The 23533-nt window shown below is 43.2% G+C and overlaps 1 protein-coding gene across 1 annotated transcript; it reads right to left on the bottom strand.

Annotated features, from left to right (window-relative positions):
- Positions 1-5418: 5418 nt before the first annotated feature.
- On the bottom strand, positions 5419-23103 carry LOC144752750 (uncharacterized). Its single transcript, XM_078640607.1, has 2 exons — positions 23039-23103; positions 5419-6231 (listed from the first exon to the last, which is right to left on the bottom strand). Exons 1-2 carry the CDS (start codon positions 23093-23095, stop codon positions 5419-5421), a joined length of 870 nt encoding a protein of 289 aa, XP_078496733.1. The 5' UTR covers positions 23096-23103.
- Positions 23104-23533: the final 430 nt, after the last annotated feature.

The raw sequence follows: 23533 nt of genomic DNA, 5'->3' as shown, positions 1-23533 counted from the left end.
TTTTACAGCCTGCTCATACCTGCAGGCCTAGGCCTATCCTGGGTGAATCCCCTATATTTTCTATATTTTCTACATTTAAATTGAAATTAAAAAATATATATTTTTTAGGAGAAAAAAAACAGTTTTGGAGCAAAATACTGTCCGTCTCACTGGCATTCTTTGGGATGGACTGGTGCCCTCGTTGCAGATGTATATAAGGGCACTTTTTAATTCATCGACAGACCTTATCATGGAGAATAGGAAGCATGCCTCCAAGCTCCATCATTCTGCTGGAATCCAGGATGTTAATGATAAAAGGCGCAGGCAGAACTCATCTCTCCTGATTCCTAGGCTGTGGGTTTCAACTGAACAGTTGCAGTATTTGGTAGCCTCACTCTCAGATGCTCTTCATAGATCTAAAAAAAAGTCCAATGACCATTATTCTCCTTCTTTCCCTATTTCTTCAGTGTCTTATTTTGATGCTTCTTTACATTCATTTGTTTCTTCATGGCCGTCTCATGAGTATGTTGATGAAGAAGTACAGGACTTCCAGTCTGACTCTAGTCATAAGCAAGTTCATTCAGAAATCTGACCTTTCTGCTTTATTTAGATATTTGGGGTAAAATGTGTAAATTCCTATGGAAGATGAATAACCGAAAATTAGCACTGGCATGTTTCAACAGCTACAACCTCACTCTACAAATTGTTTGGCAATCAACAAAGAGGTATTGGATCTTCTGTTGAGAGAATGGAAAACTCCAGAGAAGGCTGACCTTCCAAACATTTGGGCCAAACTGTACCCCTTGACAAAGGGTGCCATTAAGATACCTTCATCTATTTAAAATTGATTCTAAGTTAGCCAATCTTGCTGGTAGGTCCACTGTTTTGGCTGAGGATGTTCCTGTTGGGGATATGGTGGATAGGAAGAGAGCTCAAAGGAAGGGTTATTCGGCCTTGAATCTTGCTCTCTGTATGTCACTATATGCTGTCTGTGGATTACAGTCTTTAGTTTAAAGCTTTCAAGCTCTAACCTCAGCAATTCAGGATGGTTTTGAATATTCTGATTTGTTCTCCAACATGGAGATACAGGAAGAATTAATCTCTGACGAATCCTGTGACATTTTTAAAGCAGCAGCCTCTTCTATGGCATCCAGCATAGCTGCTAGGTATCATATTTATTTAAGTAAGTGGAAGGCTGGTGATGCTCATAAAGCACAGGGCCGGACTGGGAACTGAAAGCAGCCCTGGCAAATTTTGCAAGACCAGCCCCCGTCCGCGTAGCAGACCAGCCCCCGTCCAGCGCGTAGCGAGCGAGCGCAGCGAGCGACCCCGACGGCCACTAGGGGGTTTTGGGGGGGTTCTCCCCCCAAGAAAATTTTGAAAAACGACAGACCAAAATGGTGAATTTTACAGCATATTTTTCATTACATATTTAAATTGTATCAACTTTCAAAGCACAGTAAACAGTAGATGATGACCTTAAAGAACATCAGGTTACCCACCCAGTCATATGTATTCATAGGCATTCTTTCAGAGAGCACCAAAAATAGACACAAGTAGTGAATCAGAGAGAACAAAGTAAAAGTGAGACCAACCCCCACATGGTGTGTAGGGAGCAAGCGCTGTGAGCAACGACTAGGAGGAGTTTGAACTTGTACCCCCCAAGAAAATTTGGGAGACAGAAAGGCCAAAACAAAGCATTGTTCAACACATTTTTCATTACATATTAGATTGTATTAACTTTTAAAGCATAGTAAATGATTACCTTATAGAGCACCAGGATACCCAATCATAAATCACAGACATTGCTACAGTGAATACTAAAAAATGAAATGTCAAGCATGAAACATGAATTTAAATATAACCAATTTATTCTTCATATAAAATAGCATAAAGACATTTAAAAACACACTGAACTTCAAACAAGTGTGCAAAGGTTCAGAGTAAAAAGTGTACAAGACAATGTGCAAACATTAAATGATTTTTATATCCTGAGTAGAGTTTTGTAAACAGTGCTTAAATAAAGGATCTCATGTAAAGTGAAACAGTGCACAACATTATGGCTAGGTATATTGACATTGTAAACAGCTAACATGACCTGCCTGTAGTAGCAAATCCTTAATATGATTTTATATACTATAAAACATAACAACATACTTCTTTGCAAACAAGTGTTATATTCAATTGCACTTTGCATTCATTTGTGTCAAGAGAGGGTGTTTCGCAGATGAGATGTCGGAGCAAGTCCCCAAGCAACCACCCATGGGTTTTGATGTAAAATCCTACCTACTAACAAAGGTAGACCTGGATTTAAAACAAAAGCTGACGCCTTCTTGAGGTTTTCCAAGAATGCATGTATGCTGTAAAGTACAGCATAAATACAGTTCAGTAAACATTTTAAAGTGTTCCTAAGCATAGGATTTTGTATTGGATGGATATTACTTGTTTTAGTGCAAAGCCTATGCTAGACAGTAGACATAATGCTCACAGGCTTTCACTATGGTACAAAGGTGTGTGCGTGGTGTAAAGCAGGCTCAAAGAGAGCCAACGCAAGGAGGTCAACTCTGGTTATTGCACTGCATTGTTTGATATTCATAAATGGCCCTCAAGATGTTGACGGTAACATGCAAAAGTCAAATGCTTTTCATGTCAAGAGTGCAACCATAAAAGAAAATATTGTATTAGAAGTGCTCAGCTTAGAAATGTGGTAACTTGAGCTCACATTTTAAAGTGTTAACATCCCTTGCATCAATTTGCTTTTGGAGGCAAAAAGATCAATGATTTTGTCATTGCTTATTCGCATTAAAGCATCTTTTTCCACAGACATAAGCATAAAGGCTTCCAAACGTGACTGAGAGAGAGAATTACGCAGCCTATTCAAGATGTACTTGAGCTTAGAAAAAGATCTTTCACAAGCCACCTGAGAGGAGGAAAGTGTCAATGCCAACTTATAGGCATTAAAAAGAGAAGTGTAGGCTTTACTGTACAGATTATAACGCAATAATAAACTATAGCAGCAAGCAATACAGTCCCTGCAAGTCTTACACTTATACTTTTTTTGCCCAACATTTGCGGACTGTACTATCTCATCATCAAAGTTGAGATAATGTGTGTCTAAGTCTTGCTCATCTTCAACTTCTTGGATGATACTGTACTCTTCTTCAAGACTGAGTTTTAGTCTGCTCCACTTAGATGCAAAATCAAGCAACTCATGCTGCAGTTTTTCAACAGATGCTTCTGGATCAAATCTAGTTAACAAGCCACTTAGTCATTGAAGAGCATTTTGTGGAAAGTTCTGGAGGATGTCTCTAAAGTTTCTGGGGTCCAGGCATGCCAAATCTGCAAACAACTGGCCATGAGTTGTGAATCGACTTTGAAGGCTGGTAACTACTTTGTCCATTGCAGCATTATAAACTTCTATTCTGTATTTATCAGTAGCTGATCTGATGGGTTCATCAGTCGCAGTTTCGCCGGGCATCATCTTCTTCCTGCGTACCCGAACCTCTGGGAAGTCAACTTGAATCAAAATTTCGCTGTCACACTGAACCAATTTTTCTTTTGCCCAATTGATGAATTTATTTGTAGCATCCATTATGCTGCTGAAATCCCGATCATGTTGCTGTAGGGAGTCAATGGTTTTAGTCACCATTCGTTATGCCTGCAGTACGTCCAAACCTTGTGTTTGCAAGTACAGCGATAAAGGAGTGGTGTTATGAAAAATAAATAGATACATCTGTGCAGTCAAAATGGTATCAAATGTAACTAGTGACTTCAGAAATGAAATGGCTTTGTATCTGATCTCATCATTGAAGTTATCTGATGTGGATATCTCTTCCATAGTTTGAAGAACCTCAATGTACACAGATTTGCTTGGGTCATTGTATAGACCAAAGATTTTTTTGAGTGCTACATCTTTTGCCCACCATCTTGTTTCTCCAATTATAGAGATGGAGCGAAACCGTGCTTCAATACTTTTGTCTCGCCACACATTCATTCGAAGGTATGAGTCTCTGAGAAATACGGCACAAGAATTTAACAGCCCAAACAGTGAAATTGCAGATACTGAGGTTTTAGTGACATCAGTTATAACAAGGTTAAGTACATGCGCGTAGCACCAGACATGAATCTGACCAGGTGCTTCTTTACTCAGCCATGCTGTGAACCCATTATACTGTCCTTGCATATTGGAGGCACATCTGTTGAGTTACCAACACAATTTGCAACGCTAATGTTCATGGATTCAAGTACAGTGCAAACTAGCTGACACAATGCCTTTCCAGTTGTCGTTGTGCAATTAACAACAGCCACAAGACGTTCGTGGACAACATCGGTGACATATCTGACTATAATAGAGCACTGGTCTACAACATGTATGTCCTGTGTTGTATCCAGCTGTATTGAGAACATTTCTGCTTCCCTTATTTCTTCAGCAATACCCTCTTTTATTAATGAGGAAATAATATCTATCAGAGAGTTTACAGTTGTTTTTGAAATTAGGGTAACCAAACTGCCACGTCCTTTACCACTCTTTGCAACCTCATGATGTTTTTTACTCTTTTTAATGACATCCTCAAGATGGCTTTTCAATAATGGATCAAATTTTTTGAGATACTGAAGAAGTTCCAAAAAATTCCCATGATCCAATGTTTCATCTTCTAAGGTGTAGCTAGCTTCTGTAGTTGCTCGATAGCTCAGGCCTCTTTTGCCAATCAGTTTTATTGTTTCCACTACTCTTTCCAAAATGGCACGTTTTCGCTTGACTTCCTCTTGTTTTGCAGTTGTGTGTTTTTTAAAAAGATGACTACATATATCTATGTTTTTGGTTCGCATCATGAAGGATTCCGAAGTACTGTGATGAAGGATGCTGTCTTCGTGCTCATCGATTCTTTGATACATATGCCTTTCATCAGAACAGCCATCAATGAAAGCACTTCTATCTGTCTTTTTGCTAAAAGCTAGACATACCACACAGAAAAAGGTTTTGGCTTTGCGTGAATAAGTCAACCACTGCCTTGGTTTCCCATTTTTTTGCTGATATAATCTTTTAGCATTCCAACATAGACCATCAGGTTGACAGGGATGAAACTTAAAAAACGCATTCAAATTTTCAGATGTTGGTCTCAAAAACCATTGGTCCTCCGCTGGATCAATCAAAGTCACATCAGCATATGCTGATTTCTCAACGATGGCGTCTTCTTGACACTTTTCTTTGGAATCTTCCCCACTTTCTATTCCAATGTCACCTTCTAAACACTTGGGAGCTGCCTCCTTTACTGTGGAATCACTACTAATTTCAGTCCTTTGGCCTTCAGCAGTTTGTTCAACAGCTTCACTTCTGAAGCTGGTAGACGTGCTGTCACCTTCTAAAGAAATCAAATCTTTTTTGGTAGTAAAAATATCAGTCATTTTTTTGTAGCGGCTTGCTTCTTCCTCTTGCATTTATTTCTTCTTTTCACGTTCTTTCTCAGCTCCTCCTTTCTGGTGCACTTTCCTCTTTCCAAGAGCTGCATGAGTTAAAGTCACATCAGCACATACTGATTTCTCAACTACAGGGTCCTCTTCATACTTCTCTTCGGAATCTACATCACTTTCCACTTCAATGTAACCTTCTATATGCGTGGAAGTGGCTTGAGTTACAGTGCCTTCACTGCTTATTTCAGTCCTTTGGCCTTCAGCAGTTTGTTCAACAGCTTCACTTCTGAAGCTGGTAGACGTGCTGTCACCTTCTAAAGAAATCAAATCTTTTTTGGTAGTAAAAATATCAGTCATTTTTTTGTAGCGGCTTGCTTCTTCCTCTTGCATTTTTTTCTTCTTTTCACGTTCTTTCTCAGCTCCTCCTTTCTGGTACACTTTCCTCTTTCCGAGAGCTGCATGAGATAAAATCACATCAGCACATGCTGATTTCTCAACTACAGGGTCCTCTTCACACTTCTCTTCGGAATCTACATCACTTTCCACTTCAATGTAACCTTCTATATGCGTGGAAGTGGCCTGAGTTACAGTGCCTTCACTGCTTATTTCAATTCTTTGGTCTTCAGCAGTTTGTTCAGCACCTTCAATCCTGAGGCTGGTAGACGTACTGCCGCCTTCGAAAGAAATGATATCTTTTTTGGGAGTAAACATATCAGTCACTTTTTGGTATTGGCTTGCTTCTTTCTCTTGCATTCTTTTCTTCTTTTCGCGTTCTTTCTCAGCTCCTCCTTTCTTGTGTGATTTTCTCTTCCCAGCACCTTTCATATCCATATTGAAAATCTAAAAATGATAGACAAGAGGGGTTTCAAGAGGGGTTTCAAGGTGGATGCAAACTGATACATTTGAAACAAGACATCCCACACCTAATGCATGGGGCTTGGTTATATGTACACAGAAAGTATTGTGTCACATCGTGTGCGTAGAGCTTGCTTTGCACAATTTCATTTCCTAACAGGGAATCCTACAGATTCAGGCAGCCATAATGTAGTAAAGGATGGGAGTGGTGGTGTCCAAGACAGAGTAAGAGGCTTCTCTCCAGTGCACTTTAAAAGATAGCATACTATATTGCGGGAGCATGTTTCAAGAGTAGACTGCACAATGTTGAGTGAACATATCTCTTGAAGAGAGTGTTTCCCAGGACATACTCCGAGAAACTCTATAGAAGCTAAAGTCGCAACAGAAGGAGAATCTGCGTAATTGAACAGAGTCAGACTGAGGCATGGTGTGAAACCAACAGACTCCCTAGGTAGGTGTAAAAGAGAGTGACATTGCATACAATGCTGCCCAGGACTCTTTAAGAGGCACTACAGTGATGATCACAACACCCTTCGGGCGAATCGGGCCACTCTTGTCTTTTCAACAAAGTGCTATGCGTTTTAAGCATTTTTTTAACACTGTTTCAACGTCATAAATTTACAGCATAAAAACTACATTCTGATAATCTTTATTGTACTTTCAATTAATTGCCACTCACATTGTCACACATTAAGCACTGAGATGTCATGTCACACAGGCCACCGAGGTCAGAAACTGGGGAAATGTCACTCATAAACACCTAGGCACTGAGGGTAGAGACTCTGGAAATGTCACACATAAGCATCTGATAACTAGCAGTAGCACCTAGGGTACACACAAAGGTTAGAAACTATTGAAACATCACACCCATGCAGTGTAACTCTTAATAATGATTACAATTATTCCTCTGAATTTAAGCAGTTTGTGCAAGATCAGTTGTTCAGGGTACACATTTTCAGAAAAGTGATGAGGCTCCAGTCCGGGCCCCCTCTACCCCAACCCCCAGGCGGATCCGCCAAGAGGTCTGAACACTCATGAAAAACAAATGAAGACATCTGCATAATACATTTATTGACAAAATATATTGTATAGAAACGCTGGGAGCACGAACAAGCACTAACTGCAGGAATAGGTCTGGCTATGTTTTTATGTGGGGAGGAGAGAGAGGGGAAAAGTTAGGGGGAGAGAGGGAGACAGAAGAAGAGAAAGGGAGAAGTAGAGGGAGAAAAAGAGGAAGAGAGTGAGAGAGAGGACGGCGGGGAATGAGAAAGATGGGGAGAGGGATGGAAAGAGCGAGAGAGAGCGAGAGAGAGAGAGATCACGCGGTTCCCTTTTCTGTCCGCATTTGTCTTTTCTTCTACCTTTCATCTCTACACCCCTGACTGGCTACGCTTCAGCCACCTATGGGGCAACATGCATTCCAGACAGAGCACGACTGGGCTACCTGTCCGTCTCAATATTGACAGCAGGCAGCACTTAAACCAAAAGGTACATAGTCATACAGACGTTTTAAGGTTATGGACATGAGATAAATGCACATCCACAGAGTCTGAAAGTGAAATGGAACACATTACACAGTCTGTGCTCATTGCAACACCAGCCAAGGATCCAGCCTTCCTGAACCAAACTTGGACACCTCTGAGTCAGCATTTCAAAACTTGTTATAAGCTGCAGCAGATCCAAAGGAAGAGACAGCTTTTTTGACATTACGTTTGTCAGCCTCACTTTCCTTTGCTCCTCAAAGTACAAACAAATGCGTGATCACACGATTACCACCACAACTGAATTTTTAGTCATATGAAATACCACAAAAGACCTGAACATTTGCTCAAAGTTGCGTGAAAAACGTTGAAATCCACAATTGTCTCAACCTTATACAAACATATTTTAACTTGAACTTATGTAGGTTGTCTATTTACTTATATATTATTGCGGGACCTCCTCTGAAAGGCCATGAGTTTTAATCCCTGCAAAGCCAATAGTTTGTCCAGAAGAGTAACGCCTGTGGGTCGTTACAAAGATCTGGGGACAGCTGGTTCTGTGGCTTATACGTCGATGTTGGAGTCACTTCAGACCACACTTTAAATAGCACTAACCCAAGTACTGGTTGTACTTTACACCAGGGGCAGTATTATGCATAGGGCCCCGGGGGCAGTATTATGCATCGTGCCCCGGGGGTACAACCGGCATATGAGGAAGGAAAGCATCCAGAGACTCGATAATCCACAGCCCCACTTCTTTCACGCTTAGCTTGTTTCATACTTGAGGCACGTATTTAGAAAAGTAATGAGGGTCATGGGTGTTCTCCGCCCTCTAGATTCTGGAGAGCTGGTCAAACGCTGTGACCGTCATGTTTGCAACCAGCTGCTCAGCTCCCGAACGAAACTCCACCAGCAGCAATCGGCCCCTAGGTAACCTGATTTAATAATAACGACACATTTTACTGAATGTTGTTTCACTCCAACATGTAAGATTTGTTAGATTATTGTTTAAATTATGTGATATTTGTTTATCCTGCTCGTGCTCACATTACCTACGCACCCTGTAGGGCTAGGCCTTTGTGTATGTGTATGGCAGAGCTATCTCGTCCATGACAGATTCTCAGACAGATCACCTATGCCGGAACCGGCTATCCCGAAGCTGCTGTGCACACCTGCTATCATTGGCAAAAACAAGACTCCCACATGACGTTTGAGACAGCCCCGGCATTGGGGTTGGTGTGACAGAAGGAAAGATACATAGATTTGGGCTTGGTAATTTTTTTACCTATGTTTCACCTGGGTACCGTGACCCAGGGTGACACATTATAAGAAAATCCAAACCGTTAAAACAATTTCGACTTTATTTTACTTTCCCTAAAAGTATTTGCATTTTCCATACGATGTTGTTTCTGCAGTGTTTTCATGAAACCGACATGAATCTACTACAGTGCACTCGGTTGGTTATAGGTGTCTGAGCTAGTTAAAGCTTGTGAGTGACTATTATGGGACATGATAGAGAGCTGGGAGGCTGAAGGCACAGAGAGCTTCCCACAATTGGTCAAATTAAGGTGTTTACGCTATCCAAGCTTTGGCCTGTCTGTAGAGAGATGTTCACATGTAGGCCATTTGTGATTTCTAGTTTATATAAAAATGTGTAGAGTGGCACCCCCCCTCCCTTTTCTAACACGGGATGAGTGTCTGTCACTGTGCTAAGGCCAGCCTGCCAGGCACTCGTTATGTTAAGATTAGACAGCCACCAAAATGTCACACTTAAGTAGTCTGCAAACCTGGCAGCTATGTTTCTGGCAGCTATGTTTCTGGTGTTTTGCAGCATGTTTTAAAATCTCCTAGAGTTTCTCATTGCTCAAATGGGTGTGATTTCTGATATTTATATGTTTCCTTTGCCTTCATTGCTTTATTTTTGCTCGCGAGAAAGTGTCACTCATAGATGTTGAATTAATGTCACTCATAATTACACCAAAATTATGAAAATGTCACACATAAGCAATCTGAAACCTTGGCAGCGCAGGTACAACAGTCAGTGTCAGTCACATCCACTGCTGCCACCAGGGCCTGGTCACGTAGCGCTGGGCTGGCTGTCACACATAAGCAATCTGAAACCTTGGCAGCGCAGGTACAACACAGTCAGTGTCAGTCACGTCCACTGCTGCCACCAGGGCCTGGTCACGTAGCGCTGGGCTGGCTGTCACACATAAGCAATCTGAAACCTTGGCAGCGAAGGTACAACAGTCAGTGTCAGTCACGTCCACTGCTGCCACCAGGGCCTGGTCACGTAGCGCTGGCTGTCACACATAAGCAATCTGAAACCTTGGCAGCGCAGGTACAACACAGTCAGTGTCAGTCACGTCCACTGCTGCCACCAGGGCCTGGTCACGTAGCGCTGGCTGTCACACATAAGCAATCTGAAACCTTGGCAGCGCAGGTACAACGCAGTCAGTGTCAGTCACGTCCACTGCTGCCACCAGGGCCTGGTCACGTAGCGCTGGCTGTCACACATAAGCAATCTGAAACCTTGGCAGCGCAGGTACAACACAGTCAGTGTCAGTCACGTCCACTGCTGCCACCAGGGCCTGGTCACATAGCGCTGGCTGCGCTGGAGAAGCAAGTTGCTTCTCCAGCGCAGCCAGCGCTACGTGACCAGGCCCTGGTGGCAGCAGTGGACGTGACTGCAAGCAGCGCAGCTCCAGGAGCGCTGCTTGCTTGCTTCTTTACTTTCTCGGGGGCCGGGCAGAAAATGAAATTAAACTGACTCAGTCACAGAGTCACTCTCCTCACTCAGGCCTGGCTGCCGTCCAGTGTCTGCTGACTGCTGTAACTGTTGGTCAGTGTCAGTCAGGCACGGTCCCGGACGGTGGCACAGGCAGGCACTGTCTGTGGCAGAGACACAGGGGGGTCAGGCTAGGCGGCGCCGGCGCTAGTAGCCAGTGAGTCCACTGCCAGTAGCCAGCCACCCACTAGAATAAAATTTATTTATGGGCCTGGCGGGACTCCGACTCCGTGCGTACCGACTGGACAGGGACTGCTCTCCTCTCTCGTGACTCGTCGTCACGCGCGCAGTAAATTACCAATGCGCATGCGGAAGGAGGAGAATTAGTGCCGCACCCTAGAGAGGCGCGCCGCGCGCAGACGCGGCAGAGGAGGGGGCAGGCATAATTCTGCGCGCTGCGCACAGGCACCTCCCCCCTCCTCCTCCATAACCATAATCCATTTGTTTATTGTCTGACTGACTGACTCATGTGTTTACTTCCGGTTACGGTCGGACTCGGACCCTCACCCGGCGGTGGTTTGCTTGCTTGCAGATTGCAGTGCTTGCTTGTGGCGGCGTTGGGGGCAGTGTTCGTGCAGGCAGGCCTGCATTATACAGAATCAGTTGTGCGAGCAGGGCAGGCTGACAGTGAGTGACGCACGCTGTCGCTGCCGGGGCCCGGGGCAAAATCGGCCCCCGGACACAAAACCGACCCCCTTTTCTGAAACCGGCCCCCAACACCCTCCAGCCGACCGGGGGATTGCCCGGTGCCCGGACTCACCAGTCCGGGCCTGATAAAGCAGGTGTGCTCAATATGTCCTTTACTGGAAGCGCATTATTTGGAGATCAGTTCAAACATATAGTTCATAGACCTTTTAATCAAAATATATCCTCCCAGAAGGTTCGCCATCAGAAAGTGCCAGTGAAGGTTTTGATGTAATTTCCAATCTGAAAAGACCAAGCTGCATCAGCCCTACTTGGCTAGAAGTCAGTGGACTAGGCTCCTTCCTTCACAAATGAATAAAAGAAGTGCTCCTGACTATGCAGACACCAAAGGCCACCTCTTCTATTTACTGCAAAGTTGGAAAGGAAATGTTTCAGATGCCTTGATTCTTCAAATTGTAGACAAAGAGTATGCCTTAAAATTCAGGCACATCCCTCCCCACTCAGTGACCAGTGCATCTCCTCTGTCCAGGGGATCTGGAGAAGACTCTAGCATTATCTCAAAACATTTCCGAACTCTTACAAAAGAATGCCTTTGTCCAGTGTTGAGAGATCAGAAAGGCAGAGGATTTTATTTCACAGTCTTTCTGGTCAGAAAACCTTCAGCAAAATACAGGTTAATAATCGACCTAAAGAAGTTAAACATCTTTCTCAGAAAGCCTCATGCCAAGATGGAAACCTTTCAGAAAGCCATCCCTCTGGTGACTTCAGGAAAATGGATGACGTCATTGGACTTGACAGATGCATACTTCCACATTCCAATTCATTGCCCTCACCAGATGTTCCTCAAGTTTGTGTGGAGGGTCGCCATTAGCAGTTTTGAGTACTCTCCTTTAGACTTAATCATCCCAAGGATAATTATAAACGTTCTTGCCCCAATTAAAAATGATCTTCACATGACAGAGATCCTAATCCTTATTTATTTGAATGATTGGTTCATTCCTTCTCCCTTCAAGACAAAGCTGCTGGACCACACCAATTTGGTTTGCCAGACTCTACAGGAGTTTTGTCTCTTGATCAATTGTTATAATCTCATCTCACCCCTTCTCAGGATCTGGAGTTCATCAAGTTACGGTTTCAGACTCGGCTGGGAGTTGTGAGCCTTCCTCTACCAAGAGCCCTGTCTATTAGGAATCAGCTTCTGTTTCTGGGACACCATTCCGACGTCTCAGCCAAAGAATGGTTACGGTTTTAGGTGCATATGGTGAGGTATTTTTTATTAGGGATCATTTTATCCTCTTGCATGCTGATGTTTATTTATAACTCCTTATGTGTGTTTTTTAGTACAGGCATCTTGTGTGTCTGTGATGGTGTGGGCTGCCATCATTTGTGTCTATTAGTTTGTCATATCTAGCACTTCTGGAATCCGGCTCATCAGTCTGGATCAAATGCTTCTAGTGAAAATGGACATTTGGGGAAATATGCAGTGATGGTTGTATCCTATAAATCTTTCAAAAGGGATCTTGTTGTTAATGCCTCCTCCCTATATTCTGAGTATGGAAATAATGGGATAGGTTGTGGAGCCACCTTAGGAAGCTTATTGGTTCATTGGAGGTGGTTGCGGGGGGAGGAATCTCACTCCTTCAATTGGAAAGTAATGATGGCAGTTTACCGTGCTCTTCTTAATTTCTCAGATCATCTGTTAAATCAGGTTGTGACAGACAACACTGTTATGCAGGCCAATTTAAACAAACAATCGGGGACAGATTCCCGGTCTTTTGAGGAGTTCACTCTCCTTATAATCAGTTGGGTGGAAAAAACCCACCTGATAGCTCTGTCAGCAATTTACATTGGAGGAAAGTACAATGAAGTAGTGGCCAGGTTAAGCAGGCTTTCCTTGCATCCCATGACTTTCTGTCTGTCTCTCCAGACTATCTTTGATCAAACATGTCAAGGGTTTGGTTCTCCTCAACTAGATCTGTTCGCCACAGCAGTAAAACTCTCTACTTCCAGCATTTCTGTCCAGGTTTCAGGAAGCGGGTTGTTCAGGTGTACATGCTCTACCTTTCCCCTTATCTCCTGTTCTGCTATTTGCTTTCCCTCCATTTCCTCAAAGCCCCAGGTTTCGAAGGAGGTTGTGGATGTAGAAAGTGAAGCTCATTAGGTAGCTCCATTTTGGCCAAGGATGGTTCTTCTTGTAAGTTGGGTCTTTCTTCTTAGGTAGTTTGTTCCATTCAACAGTCAAGAAGGGTGTCTGTGAGAAATGCTTATGATAATCATTTGGATACTTTCTCTCAATGGTGCTCTGGAAGTTCTCTAGAACCTACTCTCTGCGAATCCAGGTGGATCCGTCATTTCCTATTGGAGGGTTTTGATAAGGGTCTAACCGTATCTAGTCCATTGGCCAGCAATCAAAGCAGACAGGGTGCCTTGGGGTGTCCCAGAGATGGAAGTATTAGGATCAAGACTATTGAAGGGTCTTTCTTTAATGAGGCCACAATTTTGATCAGCCTCTCCCTTCTGTTATCTTCCTTTAATACTGAAGGCTTTGCAATCTCATCCCTTTGAGCCATTCCAGGGAACAAAGTTGATGATTTCCTTACATCAGAATCAGGAAATCATGTTGTCCTCTTTTTTCCAGCTTATTCTACTTGTGAAGAAGAGTATTTTTTCTAAAACAGATTTTATTGAGGTTTTATAAATCATGTCGGACATTGTTATGTAACAATGATGTTAAACTCTTTGTCCAACATTGAACAATTCCCCCCCACCCTCGCTGTGAGTCAGTACAAAGGCACCTACATATTCCCAGAAGACATGTTGTCCGAATACCACAGCTAGTGATTAAGGGGGGTCATAGTTGGCCACCAGAGGATTCCCCTAACCTCTGTGGACTCTAATAAAATATAAGTTGACACAAGGTGAGCTGCAGCGGGAGGGATACGACTGTGGGGATATAAAGCTGTCTACAAGTGTATTCCATGCCCAGGGCCAGGCTGTATCCAGTTTGTCCACCCCATGTGTGGCCTCTCAATGCAACACTCTTCCCTTGCAGTTTGCCCACTTCTCCATTTCCCGTCTTCATCTAGCTATTTGGGATGCCTCCTGACACCGTCCAATTTCTCGCAATTTCTCGCTTGGCCAGTATGAATGCCACGTCCTGGAATTTACTGACAACTCTATTCTTGGAAGTGTGAGGGAACCATCCCAATAGGCATTGTCCTGGGGAGATAGGGATCTCCCGCTCAATAGCAGTCGCAACAGTATGTGTGAATTCCTCCCAGGTCAAGTACGGGGCAGGATCAAAACAAATTCAGAAATTGGGCCCCCAGGTTCCCACAGTGTGGGCAGGCTGCCGCAGACCAATGGAAACACTTAATTATACGCTCTGGGGTTAGATATAATCTGTGAAGGACATAGTATTTTATGAGCTTGAAGCAGGTATTTCTAGATATTTTCAGGGTTTTCTCTAGGATAGTGGCCCAGTTTTTAGCCTTTATAGGAGTCCCCAGATCTTCTTCCCATCTCAGTCATAAATGCTCAAGAGGGTGCCCAAGATCCTCCCGAAGAGCCACATATAAGCATGAAACCACCTTTTTGGTACCCGCAGAGAGAGACATATAGCCTTCTTTACATAAACTGGATTTGTTAAGAGCTGTGAAGATGAATATCTCCAGATCACAGAATTATAGACAGTGCTTTTACATTTTGATGATTTTCGTCATTATAAAAAGACTTTGGCCCAGGCTTTAAGTAAATTAATTAAGACACTGATTTCTTTTGCTTACGATTCACAGGATACTGTGCTACCTGATTGAGTGCAGGGTAGATCTACCGGAGGAATTGCTGCCTCCTGGGGAGAGGCTTGTGGTGCTTCAATTTTGAACATTTGTAAAGCTGCAACTTGGGGCACTCCATCAACTTTTTTTCCCATTACTTTTTGGATGTGAAAAATATTCAGGGTGGAAAATGTGGATCCAGAGTGGTAGCAGCCACTATCCCCGGAATACTTGATCTCCTAATTTGCAATAAAGTATTTGTTTGCATTATTTTTGAAACTGTATCTTTTCCATTGGGTGAATCAGGTTGCAGTTCGCAGGCAGCGGCACCCTGACTAAGAGGGTGAGTCGCTCTTGGAACAAACACTATTAATACGAGTGGTAAAACTGTTAGATGCTACCGTGGATGTCTATTTTTAGATTCTGCACTTAATCTTAAAATTCCCCATGTCATTGATTTTTGCGCCGTAACAATTGATGGAAATCCATTCTTAAAACTGTTTCAAATGTCACTGAATTATTAGTGCTCTTCACCTGCCCAGACCCCGGTCCGCCGCGGCGTATGCCGTTTGTTGCGGAGGGTGATACAGGCAGCATACTCACTTCCGTTTTCTAAGACGGAGGAGACAGTTTAGCGCTCTAGCGTATCCGGCCCCTTTCCCTATTTAATCTCGTGGGAGGCGCGGACGCGCGCAGCGGCACCCTGACTAAGAGGGTGAGTCGCTCTTGGAACAAACACAATTAATACGAGTGGTAAAACTGTTAGATGCTACCGTGGATGTCTATTTTTAGATTCTGCACTTAATTTTAAAATTCCCCATGTCATTGATTTTTGCGCCATAACAATTGATGGAAATTCATTTTTAAAACTGTTTCAAATGTCACTGAATTACTAGTGCTTTTCACCTGCCCAGACCCCGGTCCGCCGCGGCGTATGCCGTTTGTTGCGGAGGGTCATACATGCAGCATAATCACTTCCATTTTCTAAGACGGAGGAGACAGTTTAGCGCTCTAGCGTATCCGGCCCCCTTCCCTATTTAATCTCGAGGGAGGCGCGGACGCGCACAGCGGCGCGACGGCGGCGCGCCAAAGGCGCACCAAAGGCAAGCCCGTCTGTGCCCGTCCGCGCCAGAACGCTGCCAGCTGCTACACTATTATCGCCAGCTCTGGTCGGTCCTCTCATTCTATCTAGTCACCCTCACCCTTTGAAAATGGCTACTACAACCTCACCTTATATCAGGTATACACGAAATGAACTTTTAGCATTAAACTGGCCTCACTTTCTGCCATCAGAAACATTATTAACTGACCTTCGGAAGGCCCCTTGTGCTGTCAAACTACTTCCATCAGTGCAGACTTGCACTAAGACTGATGATGCTCAGACAGTTCCACTAGCCCCACGCAGGCAAAATACACGGCCATCTACTTCAACGCCAGATCCATCCCAAGACATGGTTTGGAGATATGGAGCCTTCTTGACCTTGAGAAGCCAGATTTGTGCTTTATATCCGAGACATGGCTACATGAGCATGCCATTCCCGACCTCCACATAGCCTTTCCCCAGCAATATTCTATAGTCAGGTCTGACAGAATAGGAGGAAGGGGGGCAGGAGTACTGATAGCAGCCAAGGAGAGTATGAATGTTTACATTATAGAAAGCCTCGTAATAAATGATTCTGAAATTATAGGTTTCAGAGTGAATAACCTGGGAACAGAAAAAACATGGAAAGGGGCCTTGCTATATCGACCCCCAGGGAATAAAGGAGACTTCGCCAACACCTTACTGGAAACTATAGCCCCTCACGTATTGACAGCGGACCACTTCCTATTATTGGGTGATTTTAATTATCACGCCGACGACCCGTCAAATATTGACACAGAAAAATTAATCTCTTCTATGAACACCCTCAATTTGACTCAAAAGATCACAGGTCCCATTCATCAAGCCGGCCATACGCTTGATCTTCTATTTACCAACTCTCCTAATGTCTTGACGGCCAACCCTATTCCACTATTGTGGACTGACCACTATCTGGTGAAATTCGCCATAAACAACCACAGACCAGAAATGGCAAGAAATAAAAATAAAAAATTCTGTAGAAATATGAAAAAGATTACTTTAGCTGCCTTCTCTGAGAACTTTGTGGCAGATCAAATAGATCTGAAGGAAAATGTTAATCTTGCAGCTATGCATCTGGAATCCACCGTCTGTAAGGTATTGGACAAAATCGCCCCTCTGCGAATGGTCCAATGCAGGGAAAAAATTGCACCTTGGTTTACTGACCAACTAAAAAACCTTAAAACCTCAACAAGAAATGCAGAGAAAATCTGGCGGAAAAGTAAAAATCCAAACGATCGTAAAACCTATCAAACCCTGCACACTAAATATATGAGGGAAATAAAAACAGCAAAAAGAATACACCTAGCTGAACGGATAACCAAAGCTGAGAACTCGTCTAAGGAGCTTTACCACATCTTAAAGGAATTCACTTCCTTTAAAAGTCCACAATTAACACCAAAAACTGAAGAATGGACGGAAGACCTTTCTAAATTCTTAGATGATAAAATTACAAACATATGTAAATCTTTTGAACTGGATAACACCCCCCCCCACATTTACAACAGGACCCATACGCAGAAGAATCTGTACATACAAATTATTCTTCCCCGAGATGGGCCACCTTCGATCTGCTCGACAATGAAAAAACTATGCTAGTGGGACGGAAAATTAAATCAGACTCCCCCAGTGATCAACTAACCTCCAACTTATTTGCCATCCTTGCCCCAACGCTAGTAGACCCTCTTTCCAGCCTTTTAAACAAATCCCTGAAAGAAGCAGAATTCCCAAAAATTTGGAAGGCAGCAAGAGTTAAACCCATATTAAAAAAACTTTGCGTCGATGCAAATGCTTTTCTAAACTATCGCCCTATCTCCTTGCTGCCATACTCAGGGAAAGTGTTGGAAGCATTTGTAAATGAACAACTGGTAAATTATTTGGAGACGAACAACTTACTTGATCCCTCACAGTCAGGTTTCCGTGCTGCCCACAGCACGGAAACTGCACTGATCGAAGTTGTCGACAACATTAGGCTTGCTCTGGATAAACTTAAATCCTCTATTCTTGTCCTCTTAGATTTGTCGGCTGCCTTTTACACCATCTCCCACCAGATCTTGATCAGAAGACTGTGGGAGTGTGGTGTCAGAGGGCAGGTTTTAAAATGGTTTGCCAGCTATTTGACTAACCGAACAACCACATTACAAGTAGAGAATACTCTGGCCAGTACTCTGCCTGTCATAAGAGGTGTGCCTCAGGACTCTATTTTGAGCCCCTCACTTTTTAATGTTTATATGGCCCCCCTGGCCAATGTGATCAGGGCATACGGGTTTGATGTGTTATCCTACGCGTATGACACACAAATACTGGTCACATTTGGCCCTGACGTAAACTATACCAAAAGGCGTTTTAAAATGTGTATGGTAGAGGAAAAAAACTGGATGGGCCATAACCATCTCCAGTTAAATGGCACCAAATCCAAAGTCATGCTATTTGGGCGAGCAAGTGAACACTGGACCCAAGATTGGTGGCCTCCAGAATTAGGGGAGTGTCCCGTCCCAAGGGAATCAGTCCGCAATTTAGGATTCCGCATAGACAACCAGTTGTCCATGAGGGACCAAGTAAATCATACGGTGGGCACCTGTTTCGGAATTATGTGGAGTCTACGCAAGGTCTTTAAATGGATACCAACCGAAGCACGCAGAAATCTGGTCCAGGGCCTCATCGTATACAGGCTAGATTATGGCAATTCACTCCTCCTCGCTATAAATGAGTGCCATACCAGGAAATTGCAGGTAGTACAAAATACGGCCGCCCGTCTGATTCTAGGCCTACCTGAGATTCCTACACTGGCTCCCTGTAAACAAAAGAACTATCTTCAAGACCATGTGTCTGGTTCATAAACACATGTACGGTCGAGGACCAAAATACTGGACTCAGAAATTGACATGGTATATGCCTGGTCGACAGCTGAGATCAAGTACTAAATCACAGCTCACGCCACTCAGAGTTCAAACGGCCAGAAAGGGTGGTTGTGCCTTTTCTTTCATGGTACCATCCCTATGGAATGAACTTCCCTTAAGCCTACGCACAACAACGGAACATACGACCTTCCGCAAAAAATTGAAAACATGGCTCTTCTGCTAGTTCCATCCTCTGGCTCATCCTCCCACCCCAGGATCGTCCGCAAGCGCCATGAGACTCCCTTGGGACGTGATATGTTGCGCAATACAAGTATCCAGACTAGACTAGACTAGTTAGAATGTGCTGGTATAACCTTGTCATGTTTCATACAGGTACCCCGATATAGGCTCAAGTAGTGAATACACCTTTCACCTACATTTCCCCTGCCATTACACTACACTAGTACTGACCTTTTACCTAGTTATGGTAATGGGGTTTTCTCCAAAAAACTAGCCTCCTTCATTAGGCATGAGGATTCTTAGAATGTCAGCAGGACTACCATCTCCTGCATAATAACTATGTATAAGGGTCCTTCCTTCCGTCATCCTTGTCCGACATGACACAGCAAGGTATATCTCCTGAGGGTACCACTTTGGGTATATAGACACCATAACTCTGCTAAGACACAGAGAGGAGAAAAAAGGACTTACATGCTATGGTATAAATATATTTCAAAAAGCCAAATACTTAGATGGAGGCAATTTTGCAGTTAAACGTTCCATATATATCAGAAAATTCACCTGGTTTCCCCTAATTTTATTAGTGCTGAAATTATTAATGTATCCAGTTTATCTTATCGAACTTGATATAACAAAAATATACCTAAGATTCCAATATGGTGTCTTAGTTTGACTAATACAACACTCAAACAAGCATTGACATAGCCAGGAGGCCTCACTTTTGGGACCTTATAAGTATTTAGTTATGCAGCACAATATCCTTGGTGCAACAACATGAACTATTGCATGGTTAAACACTTATAAGGCACTGTGTAGTTTGAATAAAAGTGGTTTATTAATTAATTTTTAGAAGTATGTGTCAGAAACGTGAACAAGACATATCACTGGCGAAGAAGACATACTAACTGCTGCAGACAAAGAACCCCATTGAAGAAAATAAAATTACTAAGCAGTGTCTGCATTTTATTTTCAAACTGCTAAACATGAAAAATGTTGTTACCAGCTGAGGTGATCGCTAAGAAAATATGTTTAGCCATATGCGGGTGCACACAGAGGTGAAGCATGCATATACATACTCTTTCTCTCGATTCTACATCCCTGTTAATCTATTTTGCTGGGTCAAACAACAAAATGTAGGTCAAGTAGTTCTACATTTCTGAGAGAGCACAATCCAACTGGCAACAGCTGTTCCTATGGAAAGCTGGGGAATGGAAAACTGTAAGGAGGGAAATGCTTTTAAGTGATGCATTGAACAGGTAAAATGAAACCACCAGTGAGGTAATCCAGGTAATCAAAAAGCAACAAACTTTTAGCAACTGATTTTTTTTTATATCAGTTTTGTAGAAACTGCTTATATTTATTTAACAGAATTTCAGGTTTGTCCAGATTCCTGCATTCCTGAGAGTCTGGCCGGATGCCTCTCTGGCGTTACACAAGACGCTGGTCCTGCTTTCAAGAAGTAACCTCATTTAAAGCAGATACACTGCTCCATAAAGGTGTGCGCATGTCTTCATGCTCACACAATGGTACCAACTCCACTCACCTCCAATTTAACCAGCGTATGCTGTTAAAACCGAGGGTTCTGCTGTTGACGTCACTTAAATATGGCAACATTTTAGCGAGTAGGAGAAAAGTGAACGTTGGATTAATGTGAATGATAAATAAGGGATGTATGACATTACAACGCATACTTTTACATCGCATGCCTTTATAACGCGGTTTTTACAATGAAAACCTTTACAACGCATAGCGCTTTGGGGTGCTGGATAGTGAATAGTTTAATTTACTATTCAAACTCCAGTCCCCGTGGACACTAGGGAAGGTGTTGGATAGTAAATTAAACGTATTCCCTATCCTAGAGTGCCCCCCAGCGCAATGCATTGTAATGGTTTGCGTTGTAAAAGTTGCATCGTAAAGGCACTGCGTGGTAAAAGTTGCGTTGTAAAGGATGTTTCCCATAAATAAGTACTATCAAAGCTAATATTTCTGGCATTGTTATTAGTATGCAAGACTTACTGCCTTTGACAGCGCTCTTCATTTGCCGAGAGATGCCGGGTGTGCCACAATGGCAGGGTCTCTGAATGAGCTCTTAAGGTGCAACAGCCAGGCATTCGAGGAAAGGGGACAAGCTTCATTTTTGTCTCCCACTAAAGGAATTAGAAGCCTGCGAGTGGTGCACGTGAGAGCGAGCAGCAGGCCATCTGTTTCCAAATTGGGAACAGTTGCGGCCCATGCGCATAACCCCAAGCCTTATGCCATGGGCGGTTGCATTGGCTGTAGAAAGGTGGGACATGGGCCCACCTTTACCCAATTTCCTTCATTCTCTCACAATGGTACCAAATCCACTCGCCTCCAGTTTAACCAGCGTACCCTGCTAAAATGGAGGGCTCTGCTGTTGACGTCACACCTAAACGTGGCAGCATTTTAGCGAGTAGGAAAAAAGTGAATGTTGGATTAATGAGAATGATAAATAGGTACTATCAAAGCTAATATTTCTGGCACTGTTATTAGTAAGCCAGACCTACTGCTTTTGACAGCGCTCGTCATTTGCTGAGAGCCGCCGGGTGTGGCACAATGACAGGGTCTCTGGGTGAGCTCTTAAGGTGCAGCAGCCAGGCATCTGAGGAAAGGAGGGGAGCTGCATTTTTGTCTCCCACTAAAAGAATAACAAGCCTGCAAGTGGTGCACGCGAGAGCGAGCAGCAGGCAATCTGTTTCCAAATTGGAAATAGATACGGCCCGTGCACATAACTGCAAGCCGCAGGCCATGGGCGGTTACACTGGCTGGGAAAGGTGGGACATGCGCCCCCCTTTACCCAATTGCCTTCATGCTCCCACAATGGTACCAACTCCACTCACCTCCAGTTTAACCAGCGTATACTGCTAAAACGGAGGCCTCTGCTGTTGATGTCACACTTAAATGTGGCAACATTTTAGCGAGTAGGAAAAAAGTAAATGTTGGATTAATGTATATGATAAATAAGTACTATTAAAGCTACTATTTCTGGCCCTGTTATTAGTAAGCAAGACCTACTGCCTTTGACAGCGCTCGTCATTTGCCGGGAGCCACCGTATGTGGCACAACGGCAGGGTCTCTGGGTGAGCTCTTAAGGGGCAGCAGCCAGGCATCTGAGGAAAGGAGAGGAGATGCATTTTTGTCTCCCACTAAAAGAATAACAAGCCCATGAGTGGTGTGCACGAGAGAGAGCAGCAGGCAATATGTTTCCAATTTGGAAACAGATGCGGCCCATGCGCATAACCGCAAGCCTCAGGCCATGAGCAGGGTGTCATGTTGTGCCTTTAAGTAATTCTTTAGAATTGTTTTCCTTTAACATTCTGTGATGTTGCAGGATTCTCTCCTAGCTTCTGTGGAGACAGTTGTTGGGGAAGAAGCCCTGCTTAGGTTGTGTCCTACCTTGCTCCTGTGCTTTCCTCCTAATAAACTTAGAATTCCACTATTCCTGTGTGGAGTTGATACTACAATTTTGGTGACGAGGTCCAAGAAGCACTAGGAAATCTCTCGAACCCTTATTTAAAATTTTGGAAGGATTCTTCAATTTATCCTGATTTACAAGGAAGAAGCGTTCTGTTGAAGAGGGAATTATTCTACATTATTTCCATCGTTACTTAAAAAGGATTTCTTCATTTCATGTGAGAAGAATACTTTCGGTTGATACTTGATGGGAGCCTGATTCAAGTTTGATTCTCCGATGTCTTCGTGAAGTCCGTGTGAGTAAAGGAACTTTCATTATTTATTTTTACTCGAGGACTCCCGTTTTCAAGCGCATTGGAATTTAATGATCTGGGCAAATTTCAACTTTGTTGCGCAGATCTGTTATTTAATTGATCTTTATGCAGCGTTGTTATTAATTGTGCATCTTTTAAAAGTCTTAGTGAAGGGGTTACCTGCAGCGCGGATCTAGCTTCTACATTCTTTCCACGCTCGCCGAGTGTTGCTCCCATTCTACGCTTCATCTGATGCACGTCTGATCATGACACAATACGCACGTTGCGCTTTGACGTAATACGTTGGAGGCCATTTTGCGTTTCCATAACAACACGATCAACAAATTCAGCGCTTGTTATTTTTTCATCGTAGTTTCAGTCTAGAACATCATTTACCAGCGTTTTTGGAGCTTTTCTTCTTAATATTTTTCAAACTTCAATATTTCCATTTACTGTGTTATTTTGTTTTCCACATTTTAAAGAATTTCACAGAGTTTTCGCTGCTCATCATTTTGTATCAAGTAAGACTTTCATTTTATTCTTATTGACGATTTGACTATTTTGAAGACATCTTCATTTTATATTCTGCTACTGACTTATTGGATTGCATATTTCACCATGGCTACACAAAACTTTACCATTCAACTCCACAAGCCTTTTGGCCTTCTGGGACAG

The sequence above is a fragment of the Lissotriton helveticus genome, chromosome 5_1 (genome assembly GCF_964261635.1).
Source record: "Lissotriton helveticus chromosome 5_1, aLisHel1.1, whole genome shotgun sequence".
NCBI lineage: Eukaryota > Metazoa > Chordata > Amphibia > Caudata > Salamandridae > Lissotriton > Lissotriton helveticus.
The sequence above is the reverse complement of the archived record's forward strand: the minus strand, read 5'-3'. Positions and strand labels throughout refer to the sequence as shown.

Coding starts and splice junctions, on each gene's coding strand:
- LOC144752750 (XM_078640607.1), bottom strand. CDS start 23,095: ATGGGAGCAACACTCGGCGAGCGTGGAAAGAATGTAGAAGCTAGATCC. Junction 6,232..23,038: donor AAGCTAGATCCGCGCTGCAG/GTAACCCCTTCA, acceptor TATCATTTTTAG/ATTTTCAATATGGATATGAA.